This window comes from Vigna umbellata, chromosome 6 (genome assembly GCF_029865625.1).
Source record: "Vigna umbellata cultivar VRB3 chromosome 6, Vumbellata_1.0, whole genome shotgun sequence".
NCBI lineage: Eukaryota > Viridiplantae > Streptophyta > Magnoliopsida > Fabales > Fabaceae > Vigna > Vigna umbellata.
In genome coordinates, this window is record NC_142170.1 from 15309337 (window position 1) to 15325488 (window position 16152).

Here is a 16152-nt window from a genome sequence, read left to right on the forward strand (position 1 = left end):
TGTTGAAAATGCCAGCTAGATTTGTTCTTTGACCAGGAAGTTGGCCTATTAAAAACACAAGTTAAATATACACGCAATTGCTGAATTGATAAAGTATGTGATTTTTCCATTGAATTTCAAACTCGTAATTTAGATTTGGTAATTAATATATATAATAGTAATATTTTGTTCACAAATAAGTAATATGAAAAACACAACACATTATTCCTTTTTGGGATGCTTTTTGCTGTTAAAAACACATTCCAGTGTTTCTAGATTCATTTGTTTGTTTCCCATTAATTCCGGTGTACTAAAACAATGCATTAATTTCTATTCATAAACACAATCGCAAACATTAATTGTTGAGTCAAAGATAGTAGTTAACTAGTCATGTAAATATAAAAAAATGGGTTAAATATGATTTTAGTTTCTAAATTATAAAGTGAATTTGTTTTTAGTTTCTCTTTTAGACTAAGGTACACTTTGATCATTTTCTTTAAAGAAATTATAATTTTCCGTCCTTCAAAATCAACGATGTTAAAAATTAGCTGAGGTGGCTAACGGTGGTATGTCACGTAATTTCTTTTTACACCAAATCAATTTTTCCCAGTTTTTCTCCCTCACTCTCCATCAATCTTCTCCTTAAAATCCTTCTCAGAAATCGTCGCATCCTTCAACCTCTTCACCGCCACCACCGGCCTTGCCTCAAGCACCGCCTTATACGTCGTCCCGAAAGTCCCTTTCCCCAAAACCTCTGTCGAAGCCCTGAGCAAATCCTCCAAATCGAACGTTATAGCCGCATTCCCGAAAAGCACCAACTTCTTCGCTGCCCCACCATCGTTCCCTTCCGCCTTGTTCCCCACCGAAACTGCAGCCACAACCGCCGCAGAATTGTCGTTGGCATGACCGCAAAAACCTCTGTGTTACAATTGCAATTACGGTTAGATATACTTACATTTTCTACTTTGTTACCCGTATTCTTTCCACAGTAAAACTCGGGGGACCAGTAATAGTCACATTGTTGCGGAAATAGAAAACAAAACCAAGACCAAAAAAACAAGACTTACCACATTAGAACCATAAACCAAGTCAATAAAGGAGATTAATTAATAATCATCTTAATTCTACTACAACAGCTTCAAGGTGACAAAAAAAACAAAGCCTCTTGAACCAACAGTTGGACAAAAGGTAGACCTGGTACACTCAGAATCCATTACCGAAGTGCTGAATTTTTGCATGTTAGAATAATGCTGGGGCGGCTAGACACAAATTAGTTCTTGGTTGTTAGCTTTAATGCGTGGACCAAGTGGAAAGTAAAAAAAAAAGTGATATAAAAAGGAGCATGATTAATACTCTTAAACCAAATAAGAAAAGAGAAAGAAGCACATCAAAACAAAACAATCATGTAGCAAAACACGTGTTAAAGAAAGGTCGAATGACAAAACAAGAAAAGGACAACTCCATTTTCCCCTGGGCTTGCAACCTGAGGCAAGATAATCCACAATATCCTTCTTGGTGAGTGGGTCCGTGACAACCACGACATCTTTAGTGGGAGGGCTAGCAGCAACAATCACTCTTCCCCCACGTGTGACAATCCTCTGCGTCGGAGAAGGCTTCTTAGCAGAAACCCAGGCAGAGCGTGAGAAAGTGTTGGCAGCAAAGGCTTTGGTTTCCTTATCGAAGTGTCGTCGGGATAAGTGCCTGTAGGAGTAGGTGGTGGTAGTTCGCGAAATGACTGCCATGGCGGTGGCCGGAAGGAGCGAAAGGCGGAGGAATGTTAGAAATCGGGAGAGAGAAGAGCGAGGAAAACGATTATTAGGGTTGAGGAATTGACTGTGAGCAATGGAAAGAAAGAAGAAGAAAAGAAAGTGTGGAGGAAGGTGTTTCTCTTAAGGAGAAGAAAAGAATAATTGACGTGGCACATCACCATTAGTCACCTCACTTGATTTTTAACGCCGTGAGTTGTGAGGACGAAAAATTAGTTTTTAAGGATGAAAAATTATAGTTTCCGAAGGATCAAAGTGTACCTTAGTTTGAAAGAGAGACTAAGAACAAATTCGCTTAATAGTTTAAGAATTAAAAACATATTTAACCATAAAAGAATCCATTCGTGTATTATAATTAAGAAAAATAGTTAATTTGTATTGCCAGTTCAATATTAAATGCGTTCGGTACTTTTTAAATTTTTTAAAATATATTATAACTATAAGATAAATGTATTTATTACTGTTAAGTATTTCTTTTAGTAAGTCTAATAATTTTACATTATTTGTACATCAAAATTATAGATGATTTAAATATTATTTTTTAAAATTTTTAAAATTTCTTTTAGAATTAAAATTGTAATGCAATTCTAAATCTTAAAATGATTAATGTTTTAAATATGATAATTAATTTTAATAATATTATGTCAATGTAAATATCAATAACCTTAAGATAAGATTTCTAATACAGATTCTCATTTTGGTTAAAAATGTGTTTTTTTTTTAATTTTGTATTTATAGTTGAATAATATTACTTAATATTTTCTATTTTTAGCTAGTTTTAAATTTTAAATTTTTATTAAAGAAACATAACTATAAAATGAAGAGTAATTAACGCATTTTATGGTTGGTTTGGGAAAAGAGGTGAACGTACACATCTGACAGGGACAATAACCTACACACGCTCTCACCACACATTTAATTCACTTCACTTACTTTATTAACTCTCGTATAGTATCATCTCATCTCATAATATCGTATCGCAATCATGAACTATATCGCCGTATCACGTGATACAATAAGTGCCATCCCTCCATGGCAGAAACCGTAATATTTCCCAAAAACTGAGTCCAAACACTTTCGAGACTCGTCCGAGAAACTTTGTCGTTACTCGGGGTATCTGAACCCAGTAAAATTGGCTTTCCGGAAATTATTCGCTCCTTCGCCCAAACATTTTCGCTATGTTCTCTCACCCTACGATCTCTCAAATGACCTTTTCTGTCCAGTGAAAATCTTATATACGGTTCATATTCGACATAAAACTCTAGGTGTAGATGTAGGAAATTATTACCCATCTCCAACTTTTACTACAAGCCGAACGACAGCTGTCAGCTCCAGATTCCAAGCCGATTATTTAGACAAAAGGAAGCCGGCTTAGTGGGACCCACATCCAACTGAACTTGAAATATAAGTCAGTGTCGCTCTCTTATAGCTTATCTAGAATTATGATAACTTGTAATAATAAGCAGAACGACTTATCGTCTCCCTTCCCTGTCGCGTCCTATATAAAATAACCTATTTCAGCAAGTTCATGTGTCCTTTATATATATATATATAGAGATTGGTAATTAGAGATAGAGAGTGAGTGAGAGTATATTAAGACATTTCTTGCAAGAGAGAGAAAGTGGAAAAGAAGAGAAGAGAGAGAGAGAAAGGTCTGGTCTTTTGGGTTTCTCTCTTGGTGTGGTGTGGTGGTGCGTTCTATATTCGGGGACCTTGCTTCCCATGTGACTCGGAGCTTTGAAGGTGAGAGCTTCTCGAAACCCTTTCTCTCTCTTCCAAGTTTCGGAATCTGCTGTTTTAAAGTCTGTAGCTTTTATGTGTATTTTAATTTCGACTTTTCTTTCTTTTCTTTCCTTTTATAAAACACTTTATGATTTTTTCTCTTGCATCTTGGATTCCCTTATGGGATTAAAGCCGCTTTCGTTCTCTAGCTTTGATCGTATGGGATACACTCAATTTCTTTTGCCCTTTCGTTTTTCCCCTAAAACCTTCTTTCCCCGCTCTGTTTTGGTTGATTTTTCGGACATAGAAGCTCTTCTTTCCTAAATGTTTTCTTGGGGCTAGTCAAATGATTCACTCCCGGTCTTGATTTTCTTGTCTGCATTTTTCGTGTGGTTTTCTCGTAACTGGTCGGCGTGCAATTTCTCTAACTGCTCTTTTTTTTAAATGACTTTTTTATCCGCAGATCTAGTTTATAGTTGCTCACTTTGGTACTTGTCTAATCGAAGGCGAGGCAGTTACGATGTCATCTCTCAGCAGGGAGTTGGTGTTCTTAATCCTTCAGTTTCTGGATGAGGAAAAGTTCAAAGAAACTGTTCACAAGTGGGGCTTCTTCCATTTAAATTTTTGTTGGTGTTATTATTATTATTATTATTATTATTATTATTATTATTATCATTATTATTGGTTATCTCTAATGTGTTGATTAGTTTTTATCACATTAATTATTTGACCAATTATTATTATTTTTAAATATTAGACTGGAGCAGGAGTCTGGGTTTTTCTTTAACATGAAATATTTTGAAGATGAAGTGCACAATGGTAATTGGGATGAGGTTGAGAGGTACCTCTCTGGTTTCACCAAAGTAGATGACAATAGGTATTCAATGAAGATATTTTTTGAGATAAGGAAGCAGAAGTACCTGGAGGCATTAGATAAGTAAGCTCTCGACAAGTTTACATATGTATTCTGTTGAGACTTAATATTCTTTTATAAGTATTGAACTTCAGTTGTTCTAACTTATATTTTGTAGGCATGATCGGTCCAAGGCTGTAGAAATATTAGTGAAGGATTTGAAAGTCTTTGCCACATTTAATGAAGAACTGTTTAAGGAAATCACACAGCTTTTGACATTGGAGAATTTTAGGTATGGATATAATTCGTAGATTGGTTTAAAACTTCTGTAAGAGACAGAAAGTGATTTCCGTTGTTATAGGGAAAACGAGCAGTTGTCCAAGTATGGTGATACGAAGTCTGCAAGGGCAATCATGTTGGTTGAGCTCAAAAAGTTGATTGAGGCTAATCCTTTGTTTCGCGATAAATTGCAATTTCCAAACCTTAAAAACTCAAGGTTACGGACTCTCATCAATCAAAGGTAATTAATTTGAAGGTCTAAAATAATTTCAATAAACATACAACTGTACTTTATGCTCTGCATGTAATAACTTACTGGTATATACTGTAGGCCTGAGATTGTCTACATGAAAGTTGCAATTGAAGGAGGTCTTCTGCCGTTTTCCATATTTACATTTCTGTTTTATTTAGCGTACATATGTTCATGCTATGCTTATTCAATATTCTGACCATTGAAACCCTTTGCATTTTTCACCAGTGATGGGATACGTGGCAGCATTATAATTTTGTTCGTAAAATGTTTTAGTTATATCCGTAATACTTGACTGTTAAGTTCCTATTTCAAAGCTTCTTTTTGTTAGATAATTTGCATGCAGGGGAGCTTCTGCATGTAGATGGGCTACTGCATTTGCTTTTGTACTGTAAATACTATTTAAAGCTGACAAGATAATCTTATATGATGGGATAACTAAGATTTTTCCTTTTCTTTTTATTTTCCTGTTTCAAAATTAAATTTCAGCTTGAATTGGCAGCATCAACTTTGTAAGAACCCCCGGCCAAATCCTGATATAAAAACACTTTTCGTGGATCACTCATGTGGACAACCTAATGGTGCACGGGCTCCATCCCCTGCTAGCAATCCACTACTAGGATCATTACCGAAGGCTGGAGGATTTCCTCCACTTGGTGCACATGGGGTGGGCTACTGAACTGATTTGGTTTCATAGGAGTTGTATGATATGTTATTATGTTTTGGTTCTTATTATGGTGCTGGACTCTGTCGCATGTACAGCCTTTTCAACCTACTCCAGCACCGGTGCCAACACCCCTGGCTGGTTGGATGTCAAATCCAACAACTGTGGCACATCCTGCAGTCTCCGGTGGAGCTATAGGTCTTGGTGCACCATCAATCCCGGGTATTATATTCTTTTGCTTTCTTTCGTTCTCTAACTCTTAATGACTAGTTGAACTTAGGATGCTGTTTGGTTTATAATCTTTGACCTCTGATGTTTTATTGCCTTTTAAGCTGCTTTGAAGCACCCTAGGACCCCTCCAACTAATCCTTCTGTTGATTATCCGTCTGGTGATTCAGATCATGTTTCTAAGAGAACAAGACCAATGGGAATATCAGATGAGGTAATCTGGTTTCATTTATTGAAACATCCTATATAGTCTTGTAATTCAGCAATGCAAGTTATTAACTTTTACATTTCTGCTATGAATGTGTTTATTTTGTGCAGGTAAACCTGCCAGTCAATGTTCTGTCAGCTACATTCCCTGGTCATGGTCATGGTCAGGCTTTTAATGCACCTGACGACTTGCCAAAGACTGTCATGCGAACTCTGAACCAAGGCTCGTCTCCTATGAGCATGGATTTTCATCCAGTTCAACAGACACTGCTCCTTGGTCTGCTACTCTTTTAAGGCCTTTTGTTAGTATTTGCGTGATTCTTAGTTACATGTATTCACTATTCATGCTGGAAATGGGCTGAATTTTGTTTTCTTGATGCAATGTGCTAGTTGGCACGAATGTGGGGGACATTGCTTTGTGGGAAGTGGGCTCTAGGGAGCGGTTGCTCATGAGGAACTTTAAAGTGTGGGATCTTAGTGCTTGTTCAATGCCCTTTCAGGTTGTCCTTTCTCACCTTATTTGTTGATTACCAAACCCTCAGAATTGTTGAGTTTGCAATGATTGAAACCAAAACTAATGATAATCAATTCAGGCTGCTCTTGTCAAAGATCCAGGTGTTTCTGTCAACCGTGTGATTTGGAGTCCTGATGGGGCTTTATTTGGTAAAAGCTTTTTAATTCTTCATGATTTTTGTGTAGATGTGAGTAATGTATACTGTCAGAAGTCAACTAAAGGAATCTCTCATTTATGATTTTTTCTGTTGAGCAGGAGTTGCTTACTCAAGGCACATTGTTCAGATATACTCTTACCACGGCGGGGATGAAGTCCGACAGCATTTGGAGGTATATGCACATGAAAACACTTGTACAATGAAGAGTTCTTTTTGCTTAATTTAGGTTTTATTGACTCTTTTGTGTAATTGTTTACTTGAACTTAACTAGATTGATGCTCATGTCGGTGGAGTTAATGATTTAGCATTTTCACACCCGAATAAGCAGTTATGTGTCATTACCTGTGGTGACGATAAGACCATTAAGGTAGGTCTGTCAAATTTTGAGCTTAGTTTTATGATGTGAAGATAACATGTGTCTAACTAAGTTATTCAACTTAAGGTTTGGGATGCTGCTTCTGGAGCAAAACAGTATACCTTTGAAGGTCATGAGGCTCCAGTTTATTCTGTCTGTCCACATTATAAAGAAAACATTCAGGTACATTCTGACTTTGATACCCCATGGGAAAATGCTGGTTGAGTTTGTTGCTATATATGATTCCTTTAGCTGTATTGGTAGAGTGTCCCATAGAAAATCCTTTGACAAGGGTACTGATTTGTTTTCTTATTGAAACTCTATATGCTATATAGTTCATCTTTTCCACGGCATTAGATGGAAAGATAAAAGCATGGTTGTATGATAATTTGGGATCTCGTGTTGATTATGAAGCTCCTGGTCGTTGGTGTACAACCATGGCCTACAGTGCTGATGGTACAAGGTTTGTATACTAACCATGGCTATTTATATTCTAAATCTGAATCTTATTGTATTGTTGGATTATACTATCCATTTTGATCTATTTTTGCTGAAACATTTTGTTGGCTTGAATGTATTTTAGACTTTTTTCATGTGGGACGAGTAAGGAGGGGGAATCCTCTATTGTTGAGTGGAATGAAAGTGAAGGAGCTGTGAAAAGGACTTATCAAGGATTTCGGAAACGATCTTTGGGTGTTGTACAATTTGATACAACCAAAAATCGATATTTGGCTGCAGGTGATGATTTCTCCATTAAATTCTGGGACATGGACAATATCCAGCTTTTGACAACTGTTGATGCTGATGGGGGTCTCCCTGTAAGTTCATTATTTTATTACAATTCGGATAGTCATTATGTAGAGACAATAGTTGCTAACTATTATGTTATATTAATTCTAGGCAAGCCCACGAATCCGTTTTAATAAGGATGGAGCTCTTTTAGCTGTTTCTGCAAATGACAATGGAATCAAAATCTTAGCCAATGCAGATGGTATTCGTGTGTTACGTACATTAGAAAATTCTTTGTACGATACATCTAGAACGTCAGAAGCCATGACAAAGGTAGAATTATATAGATGTTATACTTTCCTTTTCTCTTGTTAGTTAAACCTAGTCTGACATGATATATGTGGCAGCCTGCAATAAATCCAATTTCAGCTGCTGCCGCTGCTGCAGCAACCAGTGCTGCACTTGCAGAGAGGGCCTCATCTGTTGTAGCTATTACTGCAATGGTCTGGTTATCTTGTCTTTGTATCAGTGGGATCTTATTTACTTAAATGCCACTGTTTTTTTATGAATTGTTTCTGTTGCTTCTTATCCCACTCCTATCCTGATGGGAAAGCCGATTAAGGATCTCTTGCAATTTCTATAATGTATATTCATTTTCATTACTATTGTTTTTTTTATCATTAACACACTGTAAATTTCAACTTATCAGAATGGGGATGCTCGAAACTTGGGTGATGTTAAACCTAGAATTAGTGAAGAATCCAATGATAAATCAAAGATATGGAAGCTCACTGAAATCAGTGAACCATCTCAATGTAGATCCTTGAAGCTACCCGAGAATGTTAGAGTGAACAAGGTGTGTATTTACTTCTGCATTTTTCCTTAAAAGGTCTTCAGATGATTGATCATATCCAGAGTCCTTTCCAATTTTCATAGCATTTTAATTACATTGAAATTTATCTTTTTCAATGAACATGGTTTTAACTTGACAACAAAAGGAGCAGGGTATACGAATTATGTATCTGTGTTTCCTTTTTCATATATCTTTCACATCTTGTTTCTGTGGACTAGTAGCTCTTCTATCAGCACTGTACTTTGTGATCAATGTATTCATGTCAAAGCCAGGTAGCACATGGTGTGTGTAGGAGTAGTAGCATCTGTTTTTGTGCAGCAGGAGCAGGAGTAGCAGGAGTAATAGTTGTGCTTGTGTGTTAGGAATAGCAGTAGCTGTGTAAGTAGTCATATCTGATCTGTGTGATCTGTGTGGTGTGTAAGTAGGATAAGCAGGCATGAGACCTATGGTGGGTAGTAGGAGTAGCAGTAGATGTGTGCAGTGTGGTATTTAAGTAGCCTTCTCTTCGGTGTGGCACAATCCTCCCTTTACTACCTGTGATTGCCTAATCGCTCTGCCTTTCATCTTCATACTAGCAGTCTCTTTCTATTCTAATGGTTCCTGCATTTTCCTCCCTTTCTTGCTGGCCCCAATCAAAATGAGAGAACAACTGGGCAATTGTGACTATTGAACACCACCTCTGAATAATGAAATTTTATCGAATTCTAGCAGTACACTATTTATGAAATAAACTCATCGAGAGGCAGCACTCAATGCACTAGACACTTCTACTTCCTTACACTACAGCACATAAACCAAATTAAAACATGGCTAACTCCCTCATCTCACAATAAATGTTCTATGCCACGTTTACTAAATTCTCTCCTCACAGTAACATCCTTATATTGGTCTTCTGGTCCTTTCTATAGTAAAACTTTTGCTATTAGACCTATTAAGAAGTGGACTTTAAGCCTAACTCTATCCCACAAAACCGGCTTGTAAAGTGAGACTTTCAACACACCCCATCGTGGCCCGATAGTGGGTGAAACTAGGGATGACAACGGGTCGGATCGAGCACGGATAGTGTCTACTTGTTACCTGACCCACAAAAAAATCCACCAGTTATTTGCCCACTACCTGTGCGGATATCTGTTTAAAATATATCTGTGAGTATTTTAAAACTCACGGATACACGCGAATGTTTAAAAAAATATTTTATAAATTTTTAAAATAAAATTTAAACAAAACTACTAATAAATATATAAAGTATAATATAAATTAAATTAAATATAAATTAAAATTTAATTTTAATTAAATTTAACCTGATAAAATAGAAATTAATTTTAATTTTAATTAAATTAACTTAATAAAATACAAATTAAATTTTTACTTTTATTTTTTGCGGGTAGCGAGTGTATAGGTAGCGGGTACCAGAGGTATAGGTAGTATAATACTCGCCCGTTTATAAGCGAATGTTAAAATGAGCGGGTACCAATTATCTATCGCAGATTTTATATGTGGATAATTGCGAGCATGAGTATTTTTTCCATCCCCAGGTGAAACAATATGTTCAACAAACAACAAATATGGTTAAGATAGACTTTGATACTAAATTGTGGAATCACACTGCTAAATTTGTCAAACCAGACCCTAAGAGACAATTTTAGACGATATAAAGATTTGCGAAGACGACATACAAATCCAGAATATTTCCCTTGAGCAACGAATTTGAGAGGTTGTTCCATATCAATTTCTTCCTATAAATCTCCATTGAGAAAAACATTTTTGAGATTGAGTTGATAAAGAAGCCATTGTTGAAGAGCAATCATGGGCATAAATAAATGAATAGAAGCCATCTTTGCAACGGGAGAAAAATTATCTCCATAATCCAATCCAAAAATTTGTGTGTAACCTTTGGCTACAAGTCGAGTTTTAAGGCAAACAATAGTACCATCGAGACCAACTTTAGCAAAAATCCACCTGCAACCAACAACAATAGATTCTCAGACGGTAATGGGACGAGCTCCCAAGTTCTACTATTCTGAAGAGCACATAGTTCATCTAGCATGGCTTGACGCCAACCAGGATGGGCTAAGGCATCCCTGACAGATTTAGGAATGGACAGAAAAGAAATAGACGAAAGACATGTATAAAAAGGTGAAGATAGTCTATGGTAACTCAAAACAATAAAGTGTGGAGGGATTACGATTAGAACATATACCTTTATGAAGAACAATTAGAAGGTTAGACAAGATAATTGTCAGAGTCAGAGGAGACAAAATAGTTAACACTTGAAGTGAGTCACTTGGGGGTTTTGGGGAGAGATGTCTTCGACTATAAACCTAAAATGGAGCTGGAAGAGGAGAATCTGATGGTGGACTAGGCACAATTGAAGGATCACAGACAACATGAATATTAATTGTAGTAGACGAAGACACATCAGAAGAAGGACCCTTAAAATAAAAAGAAGACTCATTGAAGGTGACAAATGCGGAAATAAAATAGCAATATGAGAAGGAGAGAAACACTTATCTTTTTTGCGATTGAGTAAATCCTAGAAATTCTCATTTGTGTGATCAAGGAGATAACTTATCAAGACCAGGAACTAAAATTATGAACAAAACTTGTAGACCCAAAAAGTTTAATAGGTAAGTGGATGTAAAGGTGCATAACGAGGAAATAAAATAGAATGAGCAATTTTGTTATTTAAAATTGAAGATGACATGCAATTAATAACATAACATGAAGTAAGAATAACATCACTCCAAAAATGTTGACGAACCACACCATGAATTGAAAGTGTGCGAGTTGTTTTAACAAGATGTCTATTCTTGTGCTCAGCCACCCCATTTTGTTGAGGTATATAAGCACATGAAGTTTGATGAAGAATGCCATGAGAAGTCGTAAAATGTTTAAAAGAATGGGAAAGGTATTCACGACCATTATTGCTTTGCAAAGTTCAAATAGAAATCCAAAACTAGGTTTTAATTTCATTATAAAAGGATTGAAATATAGAAAATAAAGAACGATTTCTCATTAAAAGCAACCAAGTGTGTATGGAATAATTATCAATACAAGTAACAAAATATTGAAAACCTAAATTACACTTGACACGATGGTCCTCAAATGTTAGAGTAAACTAATGCAAAGGTGATGCAACATGTTGTGAGACACTATGAGGAAAGGAACTACGACTATGTTTCCTTAATTGACATGATTCACACAACAAATTAGATAAATTGGACAAACTAGGAACAAGTTGCTGCAATTTGGCAAGATTGGGATGACCTAACTGAGCATGAAGAAGAGATGGTAAAGGCCATGAGACTCACATCCACTGCCAATTATCTGTCTTGAACTCTGGTACGGTAAACAAACAAAATTTTTGGTAAAAGATACAACACAATCAAGAGAACCAGTTAGACGACTAATGGATAATAAGTTAAAGGGAGACCCAAGAACATAAAGAACATTATCAATGGTTAAAGATGAAAAAAGATTAACAATACTAACACCATGAGATAAGACCCTAGACCCATTAGGCATTGTAAACGTAGGTAAATTATCAAAGAGGATAAAGAAGAAAACAAATTTGTTACAAGTAATGTGATTTGTGGCACCTAAGTTAAGAACCCAAGGTCCAAGAGAAGAAGATTGAATTAGGCCAATAAAAGATATACATGTACGCGCAACAGAAGCGGTGGAACTAGAGTAAATTGGAGAAATTCATTGAAAAGAGCAAATTGGCCTACACTATCAGACGAAGGAGCAGAAGAAGTCATGTACAGAGAAAAGCCCTAAAACAAAAACAGGGTTCTCCAATCAACAAAACAAGCACAAATCATGAAAAAAGAGAAAGAGGCGACTTCATCGCAATTGATCGCTGCCTAGATGATATGAGATCTAGAATTTGATTCCTCCCGTAGCATAAACAAAAAAAATCAGAGAAGTACGTAGAAATAAGGTAGAGTGGGAGATGCCACAATCTAACAGATTGATGAGTCAATGAAGATTCATCACAAAAAATCTCAATCTTTTATAAGAATCAAGGTTCTATGACAAGAACCAAAGAATCCTCTCTCAATGAATTCAAAATTCAAATATTGACTTAAAAGAAAACTTTAAGTTCTAGATATTATGTTAATAAGGGGACTTTAAGCCTAACTTAATCCCGTAAAACCGACTTGTAAGGTAAAGTTTACACTTACTTATATATTTTAAATTAACCTTATTTCAGTCGATGTGGGACTTCCAACAAAACTACCTCCAACCCACCTTCAAATTTTCTTCTTGTAAGCTGATACCCCCTCTAAAACTGACGTTGTTCTGATTTAATCTTCATCTTTGTTCTTACAGATATCAAGGTTGATATATACTAATTCAGGTAATGCTATTCTAGCATTAGCTTCAAATGCCATTCATCTGCTCTGGAAATGGCAGCGAAGTGATCGTAATTCAACTGGCAAGGTGTGGGAATGTGCAAATTACTCTTCAGACGTCAATCTTCTCTAGTCATATAATTGGGAATAGGAATTTTATTCTGATAATATTTATTCTTGTAGGCCACTGCCAATGTGCAGCCACAGTTGTGGCAACCTTCTAGTGGCATCCTGATGACTAATGACATTACTGATAGCAATACTGAGGATGCCGTTCCCTGCTTTGCTCTGTCAAAAAATGATTCTTACGTAATGTCAGCATCAGGAGGGAAGATTTCTCTGTTCAATATGATGACTTTTAAGGTGAATTATTTATCCATAGTCATTCTTCAGGACTGTATCTGGTTTACAACTAACCAATTTCAATGTTCTTGGTTGAGTACAGACGATGACAACATTCATGCCTCCACCACCTGCAGCAACTTTTCTTGCTTTCCATCCTCAGGATAATAATATTATTGCTATAGGCATGGATGATTCTTCCATTCAAATATATAATGTCCGTGTGGATGAGGTACTTGCTGCCCATAAACATTTCCCGCTAAGTCTTTTAAACCGAGTAATAAGGTGTTAATGCGTTTTCTTTTTTCTTTGCAGGTTAAAAGTAAACTCAAAGGTCACACTAAAAGAATAACTGGTCTTGCTTTTTCTCATGTATTGAATGTGCTAGTTTCATCTGGGGCAGATGCTCAGGTAATAGTTGTCCCCTGTAGATCTTTCTCTGAATTCTATGTTTTGTATGATTAAATTGAATTAAAAGTCTTAGTTTATTGTCTTTTAACGACTTTGTCATCAATTATGTACCACCTTTGAGCATGCTGTTGTCTATTGTGCAGCTTTGTGTGTGGAATACTGATGGATGGGAAAAACAGAAATCTAGATTCTTGCAACTTCCTGCCGGGAGGACTCCACCAGCTCAGGCAGATACCCGTGTACAGTTTAATCAGGATCAGATCCGCTTCTTGGTTGTACATGAAACTCAGCTTGCCATTTATGAAGCAACAAAACTAGAATGTTTAAAGCAGGTTAGTTCATTAAATTCAGTTTTCTGTTAACTATAAATAATTAATTTTATTCTAGTCTAATGTATAAAACGTGAACTGTAGTGGTTCCCACGAGAATCAGCGGCCCCAGTATCACATGCAACTTTCTCATGTGATAGCCAGCTCATATATGCCAGCTTTTTAGATGCAACAGTCTGTGTATTTAGTGCTTCAAACCTTAGATTACGTTGTCGAATCAATCCTTCTGCTTATCTTTCGGCCAGTGTCAGGTAATGCTTTGTTTGATAGACGTCTATAACACTTAATATGATACTTGTCACACGTTATTAATGGCTTTCATTTTCCTGAGTTTTATCTTTTGACATCTTACGAAACATTAACTTTTGGGGTAAAATTTTTTTTGAAACTGAATTTGGGATATTTTTCATTTTCTTTTAAAGCAACTGGGTTTGAAGTAATTGGAAATTCCAAGAAGTTCTTCAATTTTTATTATTGTTTCATCTAGTTAATCTGTTTTTAAAGTCAAAACCTCATTCAAGTTGTGAACATTTTACATTTCCTTGCTATCTATATCCTTTGGAAATATAAGTTCTTCAAACTTCCAGACCAAATGAATTTTAATTTGAACTATACACTGGGACATTACCGATATGCAAATATCATTTCATGCTTATTATAAACTATCTTAAAGGAAAATACCAGTATGTTTTACTTTATTGCTTACTCTATAAAGATGGGAAAAGGGAGTCACTCTAAAGTGAATCTAATCTAATTAACATTACATATAATTCATTGATTCTTTATGAAGATTATTCTAAATTTGAAATTTGCCTATTTTATATTAACTGACAATCTTTTCTGTAGTACTAGTTGAATACTAAGGCCTTGTTGGTTTATATGCTCTGCAGTTCTAATGTACAACCACTTGTTATTGCTGCACATCCTCAAGAACCAAATCAGTTTGCTGTAGGATTGTCAGATGGTGGAGTTCATGTCTTTGAGCCCCTTGAGTCTGAAGGCAAATGGGGTGTGCCTCCACCCAATGAGAATGGGTCAACGAGCAATATGGCAGCTACTTCAGTTGGAGCTTCTTCGGATGAAGCTCAGAGATGATCCATGTCAGCCAAAGACAAGTTTCTTTTACATACTTGGCTTGCTGGCCATTTCAAGAACTAGGTATGTACTTATGTTAATGCAGGACACTCTGAATCAGTTGATCCAACTATTCTCTCTATCCGTTGTGTTGTCTGGCCTTTGTGAACACACATGCCAGAACAATGGACCAACCCTGAACCGAAACCTAAACCTTGTAATTGCCAAAATATGTGAATTTTCTTTAAGTCTAATGCTGCAGAGCAGAAGTTCTCGAGTTTAAACTTTTTCTGGTTATTTATTTAGATTGGTTTATCCTAACTTCTCTGTTGTAATCCCATCCAATCTTCATGTAACTTACTAGGATATATTGTCTTCGGCTGCTCAAATTTTATTCATATATAAATATATAATTTTTTAAACGGTTTAACACAGTGATGAATCTTTTTTTCTCCACTTGACTCGGATAATCGTAAACTTTCCTCTCTTTGTTGGCTTTGGAAATTGAGCGAATGTTAAATGAGACTTGGGAAACAATCAAAGTAGGATTTTTCTATAATGTTGAGCTCTATCACCATACTTTTTCAGTTAGTTTATCATTAATTTTTCTAAATAAGTAACTACTCATTTTTCTCAGCATCCTTTTCTGATATCCATATAAGTAACTACATATTTTATTTTGTTCTTTCTGGAGTTGCATAACTAAAAGAAACATTGTGTGAAAATGAAAATGAAGGAATGGGCAGTTTTATCTTTACTTTTTTATTTAATTTTTAATAGTAGTGAATGTATTTTCTGCATGGTCTCCCAGGATATTCTTTTAAGTATAAATACTCCTTTTTCATTAAATATTGAGTTCATGACATTTGCCATTCTTACTCCTTATGAACTAAATTTGGTTGTTCGTAAAAGTTCTTCAAAGTTCAATCTATTATGATTACAGTTGTAAATTAAGAAAATAATTCAAAAATCAATGTCACCTCAATTTTCAAAATCTTTAAAGAAGAATGAAAATTCTGTATTCCAGAAAGCTAGCTTTAAGTCTACAAAACTTCCAAACGTTTAATAATATATTGTCATAT

At 35.7% G+C, this 16152-nt stretch overlaps 1 protein-coding gene across 3 annotated transcripts; it reads left to right on the forward strand.

Moving 5' to 3' along the window:
• Positions 1-3313: 3313 nt before the first annotated feature.
• LOC124839958 (topless-related protein 1) lies at positions 3314-15504 on the forward strand. 3 transcript variants are annotated; one of them, XM_047315906.2, is made up of 26 exons: positions 3314-3488; positions 3931-4067; positions 4225-4404; positions 4499-4612; positions 4682-4840; positions 5339-5516; positions 5612-5735; positions 5846-5955; positions 6060-6225; positions 6339-6448; positions 6542-6611; positions 6718-6791; positions 6891-6986; positions 7062-7157; positions 7310-7437; positions 7558-7792; positions 7875-8036; positions 8111-8206; positions 8413-8559; positions 12892-13002; positions 13098-13277; positions 13360-13488; positions 13572-13667; positions 13811-13999; positions 14081-14247; positions 14887-15504. In XM_047315906.2, the coding sequence occupies exons 2-26, from the start codon at positions 3988-3990 to the stop codon at positions 15089-15091; spliced, it is 3402 nt and encodes a 1133-aa protein (XP_047171862.1). In that variant the 5' UTR covers positions 3314-3488; positions 3931-3987; the 3' UTR covers positions 15092-15504. The 3 variants fall into 3 exon arrangements, with proteins under 3 accessions (XP_047171862.1, XP_047171865.1, XP_047171863.1); XM_047315909.2 differs by having other exon boundaries at positions 5912-5955; XM_047315907.2 differs by lacking the exon at positions 3314-3488 and adding an exon at positions 3668-3827.
• Positions 15505-16152: the final 648 nt, after the last annotated feature.